The sequence below is a fragment of the Echinops telfairi genome, unplaced genomic scaffold (genome assembly GCF_000313985.2).
Source record: "Echinops telfairi isolate 266 unplaced genomic scaffold, ASM31398v2 ScPeMD7_29;HRSCAF=101, whole genome shotgun sequence".
Lineage (NCBI taxonomy): Eukaryota > Metazoa > Chordata > Mammalia > Afrosoricida > Tenrecidae > Echinops > Echinops telfairi.
The window spans coordinates 4,380,762-4,386,960 of record NW_022103926.1 but is presented as its reverse complement, the minus strand read 5'-3'; the positions used below and the strand labels follow the sequence as shown (position 1 = coordinate 4,386,960).

Below are 6,199 nucleotides of genomic sequence, written 5' to 3'. Positions count from 1 at the left end.
GAAGGGGGAGCAAAGGTTTTGAAACCACAGAGGCCCCAGGGGGCTATCTTTAGAGACAAGATTTAGATGGCAGTGTTGAGCAAGGCAGGAGGCTGTTCCCTGTGGTTCCAGAGAGGAGCACCGAGGGCCTGACTTGAGTGTTGAGAAGAAGAGGATGCACGAAGTCTGGGGCACTGGGTGGACACCCGCAGGAAGGGACATTTCTGTGGGAGAGTGTGAGCAGAGGGACAAGGGGGAGGGATTGCAAGGCCCTTTTGGACAGTGGGATAGGTGTGTTTAAAGGAGGTGCAAGTGGAGGGGAGGAGTTCATATGTGACAGGATAGTTCCCCTGTGACAGTTGAGGAAACTGAGGCTTTGGTGGGCTGAGTATCTTTTCTTGAGTTTCCAGGTGTGTAAGCAGCCATCTGCTTATTAGACTTCAATTCTTTGTCTTAAAAAACATCTATTCGAATCCAGAAGATTTTTCAGCACTTTTCTTGCCTGCCTTGCAAGTCTCCTGCTGCTGCTTCCTGACCTCCCAGCACAGCCATGTCATCAGAGTCAAGCAAAAAGCGGAAGCCCAAAGTGATTCGAAGCGAAGGAGCGCCAGCTGAAGGGAAGCGGAGCCGAGCTGACCCTGAGCAGGTGAGACCCTGGTGCCACAGAGAGATCCGCTGGGGGTTGTGGCAAGTCAGTGTGGCCCGAAGCAGGTGACAACCTCCCGGGCCAGGGCACTGGCATCCCCTGAACCCGCTACAACACCTGGAGCGCCTCTATTACTTTTACCAGCAGCACCCCTTCCACGAGCTGACAGACAAGTTGTGTTCGATGTAGTTAGTGCCTGAACTCGGAGCCCTGGTGGCATAATGGGTTATGAGTTGGTTTGCTAACCACAAGATCAGCAAGTTTGAACCAAAAGTTCGAACTCACCAGCTGCTCCAAGGGAGAAAGATGAGGCTCTCTGCTCCTGTCAATATTTATAGCCTTCGGAACCCACATGCGCACGCCCCTCTGCCCTGCAGGCCCGCTGTGAGTCCGAATGGACTCGACCGCAGTGAGGTTTCCGTCTGGGAATCTGTCCAGCTAATTTCTTTTTTAGTTGTTCCTACTGGTTGTCAGTTGGGTTTTGTTTGTTAGATTTGTTTTTCTTTTTCTTTTCTTTTCCAGATGCTCAAATCGAATGTATTCTTTTTCTCAACAAACTCCTTTCAATGGACAATCGCAGTCCATTGCTCCTGTCTCACTGAGTGAATAATATCAGCATCCATTCTGATTTACCAGTCAGGAAAACTCATGTTCCTGATTACACTCTTTTTTTATAGGAATTTTTATTGTCAATCAGCCAAGGGTTGACATTTCAGATCATCAACTTTGTACATTTAATTTGAGCCTTTAAGGGCCTCATGTGAGGCATCATTGTTAACTCTTCTTAGGTTCTCTTCGTAGGTATCAGCCAAGTGTCCCTGGTAGCGACAGACTCTCACCCCGCACTCAGGCCTAGCTCCTGTCTCTACAGGAAGGTAAACACTACAGTGAAGAGGCGGAAGTGGACCTGCGGGACCCTGGCAGAGACTATGAGCTGTACAAATACACATGTCAAGAGCTGCAGAGGCTCATGGCCGAGATTCAGGACCTGAAGAGCAAAGGAGGCAAGGACGTGGTAAGGAGTGAGACTGGCCAGCCAACAAACCTGGGGAGCCTGCATGCGTGGGACGAGACATTGTTAGCTCAGGAGTTCCCGCAGCCCGCCAGGGCCTCCCTCATCTGACTTTTCTGGAAATGGTCATGACCAGGTAGCTGGAACCCGCGGGCTCCAGACATCTGCCTAGCAATGTAATTTGTTGGTACCACTTATCACCACTTACAGTAATGAAAGCATAGAAAATTCTCTTTTTACTGTAATGGTAATCTAATCATTCAACTCATATTTTTTTTCTTTTTCGTAACAGTTTTATAATTTATAACAGGCATGTAATTCACATATGATGTAATTTAATGGCTTACTCATAGTAAAAAGACTTGACCATCATCATCACAATCAATTTTAGAACATTTTTCTTCGTTCTTGTACTCACTGTTAGTAGTTCCTCCTTTCCCCCCACCTCCCTTGCTATATCCGTAAGAAACCATTAATCCAGTTACTGTCTCCATAGAGCTACCTGTCCTGGATTTTATATACAGATAAACATACAACAACAACAAAAATCGCAAACCAACAACAATAACAATGTGACACGGGGAAAAAAAACCTCAATTGTAAAGAAAGCAGAGAATCTTAAAAAAAAAAGAAAATATTAAAAACTAGAACAAATGTCAAAGGGGTCAAAATCAACTAATATTTTATTAAGTGCCATACTTCTTGCTAGGTGTTAAGAAATGGTAATAGCTATAAAATTCCTTGTGAGGCCAATTCTGACCGTAGAGCACAGAGTGGGTCTCCACGTCTTTATGGGACCCCATCTTTTCTCCTGCACAGCAGCTGGTGTTGGGGTTAGCAGTCAAGGGTGTGACCACTGCACCACCAGGGCTCCGTGTTAAAGCTGTCTAAGCTTCAACCCTAGACTTAGTGGGTTTCCAAGACTAGATCTTTATAGGAGCATACGGAAAAAGATGAAGAACTTTTTCTCCCGGAGAAGCTGGTGGGTTTAAACTACTGACCTTGTAGTTAGCAACCCAGAGCTTTATCTGCGGCACCATCAGAGCTCCCTGTTGTAAACATTGATGTCTACAAATAAATCCTAGAGCCCCAAAGTGAAATTGTCATTAAATGGTTTCAAGAGCAGAGAAACTAAACTATAGCTAAAAAGTAAATGGATACATTTTAAGAAAACAACAATACAGATTTTTTTCTAGAAACCTCACTTAGGCTATCTAATATAGTGGCAACGATCACATTTAATCCATTCCAGCGGTTCTCAACCTGCGGGTCGTGACCCCTTTGGGAGTTGGACGACCTTTCATGGGGGTCACCCAATTCATGACAGTAGCAAAACTACAGTGATGATGTAGCAACAAAAATACTTTTATGGTTGGGGGGTCACCACCACATGGGAAACTGTATTAAAGGGTCGCGGCATTAGGATTATTCTTGAATGTTATTTACAGGAGTCAAATTTTATTGCTGATGTCATCATTGTTAGGATCTCTATCCAGGATCCCTTGCGACACGTGTGGTGGGGGAGTGGTGAAGGGGGAGGCCCTTGGGAGAGTAAAAATATTTAGAATCAAATTTACAGCTACGACACAGATTACATTCTTTAAATGTGCCACCTTTCTCGACAGTCTTTCTCATACTATTTAGTCTCATAAATACAAAGCCTCTTCCTTTCTCATCTGTCCTTTTGAGTTATTGTTATCAATTTGATCACGTAGAGATAATTCTTTGAAAGGAGTATAATGCTTACCTTAGTTATCTGGTGCTGTAACAGAAGTACCACACGTAGATGACCTTGACAAATAGAAATTTATTCTCCCTTTTAGGAGGCCAGGAGTCTGAATTTAGGGTGCTTGCTCTAAGGGAAGTCTAAGGTCCTCGTCTCCTTTGAACATCTGTGGGCCTGGTGTTCCTTGGAGGTTTACATGTCTCTTAGGCTCAGTCTTCTCCTGGGCCTCAGAGGTTCTCAGCACATGGGTCCTGGGTACAAACGATGTGCTCCAATCCAGCTTTTCTTTCTTCTTTCTTTTTTTTAAATCATTTTATTAGGGGCTCATACAACCATAATCGCAATCCATACATACATCAACTGTCTAAAGCACATCTGCACATTCATTGTCCTCATCACTCTCAAAACATTTGCTCTCCACCTAACCCCTGGCATCAGCTCCTCATTTCTTCCCCTCCCTCATGAACCCTCAACAATTTATAAATTATTATTTTGTCATATCTTGCCCTGTCCGACGTCTCCCTTCACCCACTTTTCTGTTGTCCGTCCCCCAGGGAGGAGGTCACACATAGATCCTTGTAATTGGTTCCCCCTTTCCAACCCACCCTCCCTCTACCCTCCTAGTATCGCCACTCACACCACTGGTCCTGAAGGGATCATCCGCCCTGGATTCCCTGTGTTTCCAGTTCTTATCTTTACCAGTGTACATCCTCTGGTCTAGCCAGACTTGCAAGGTCGAATTCGAGTCATGGTAGTGGGAGCGGGGAGGAAACATTTAGGAATTAGAGGAAAGTTGTATTTCTCATCGTTGTTACATTGCACCCTGACTGGCTCATCTCCTCCCCGAGACCCCTCTGCAAGGGCCTCTCCAGTGGCCTACTAATGGGCTTTGGATCTCCACTCCGCACTCCCCCCATCATTCACTATGGTAAGATTTTTTGTTTTGATGATGCCTTATACCTGATCCCTTCGACACCTCGTGGTTGCATAGGCTGGTGTGCTTCTTCCATGGGCTTTGTTGCTTCTGAGCTTGATGGCCGCTTGTTTACCTTCAAGCTTTTAAGACCCCAGACGCTATACTTTTTGATAGCCGGGCACCATCAGCTTTCTTCACCACATTTGCTTATGCACCCATTTGTCTTCAGTGATCCGTTCGAGGGATGGCTCATTTTCATCCTAGTTGGGATACCCAAACTGAACAATCCCATTATTAGGATTCCATATACCTTATGTGCATGGACCCATTCATACAATGGTACCATGCACCTTACTGACATTACTAGCAAACGAGCACCTCACATTTGTCTAGTCCTACCCAGTCCCTGGAGAAGGGCAACAGAAAGGAAACCCTGAATGAGATGGATTGACACAGTGACTGGAACAAAGGGCTCCATGGCTCAGAACCAGGCAGTGTTGTGCATAAGTTCTCAGCACACACTACCACCACCAGCCTTGTTTTTTGTTGTTGTTGTTTCTTAAGTCACTTTATTGGGGGCTCGTACAGCTCTTAGCACAGTCCATACATTCATCCATTGTGTCAAGCACATTTGTACATTTGTTGCCATCATTTTCAAGATAATTTTCTTTCTGCTTGAGCTGTTGGTATCAGCTCCACATTTTTTCCTCCTTCCCTCCCTCCCTCCCTCACTAACCCTTGATAATTTATAACATTTTTCTTCCATGTCTTACACTGTTCGATGTGTCCCTTCACCCACTTTTCTGTTGTCCATCCCCCAGGGAGGGGGTTATATGTACATCATTTTGATCGGTTCCCCCTTTCTCCTCCACCTTCTCCTTCCCCTCCCAGTATCACTACTCATTACTGGTCCTGAGGGGTCTATCTGTCCTGGATTTCTTGTGTTTTCAGCTCTTATATGTATCAGTGTATATCCTCTGGTCCAGCCAGATTTGTAAGGTAGAATTGGTATCATGATAGAGGGGGAGGGAGCATTAAAGAACTAGAGGAGGGTAGAGGGAAGGTGGGGTGGAAAGGGGGAACCGATTACAAGGATCTACATATAACCTCCTCCCTGGGGGATGGACAGCAGAAAAGTGGGTGAAGGGAGACGTCAAACAGTGTAAGACATGACAAAATAATAATAATTTATAAATTATCAAGGGTTCATGAGGGAGGGGAGACCGGGAAGGGAGGTGGAAAAAAAAAAGAGCTGATACCAAGGGCTGAGGTAGAAAGCAAATATTTTGAGAGTGGCGATAGCAGCAAATGTATTTGACACAATGGATGGATGTATGGATTGTGCTAAGAGTTGTACGAGCCCCCAATAAAATGATTAAAATTAAAAAAAAGAACTGGAGGACAGTTGTATGTTCATCAGTGATATACTGCACCCTGCCTGGCTCGTCTCCTCCCCGCGGCCCTTCTGTAAGGGGATGTCCAGTTGCTTACAGATGGGCTTTGGGTCTCCACTCTGCACTCCCCCTCATTCACAGTATAGGATTTTTTGTTCTTTGATGCCTGATACCACCACGAGTCACTTGCTGAGGGTTGTGAAGACTGCCGTGAGAAGGCCCCGAGAACCTCACCCAGGCGTTCTTCCACTTCCCTCCAACTTCGCTCTTCTCCTGGTTCTGGCTTTGGTGTGTGGTCCTCCGTTGTGTGTGTTTATAGGCAGCTGTGAGAGAGTGAAGCCTCCTCCCATCTTCTCTCCCTGCAGGCAGTTGAAATTGAAGAAAGGCGGATCCAGAGCTGTGTCCATTTCATGACCCTCAAGAAGCTCAACCGACTAGCTCACATCCGGTTGAAGAAAGGCCGAGATCAGACCCATGAGGTCAGACTGGCGAGGTTTCCTTGTTTCCCTCCTTTGCCTCCCCCCCC

At 45.8% G+C, this 6,199-nt stretch overlaps 1 protein-coding gene across 1 annotated transcript in view; it reads left to right on the top strand.

The window, feature by feature from the left end:
* THOC5 (THO complex 5) overlaps nucleotides 1-6,199 on the top strand; it is a 46,338-nt gene that overhangs the window by 2,668 nt on the left and 37,471 nt on the right. The window contains 3 exon segments of the mRNA XM_045289546.1: nucleotides 390-625; nucleotides 1,497-1,640; nucleotides 6,039-6,152. Coding sequence (XP_045145481.1) covers nucleotides 530-625; nucleotides 1,497-1,640; nucleotides 6,039-6,152 — 354 coding nt within the window. The 5' untranslated portion in view covers nucleotides 390-529.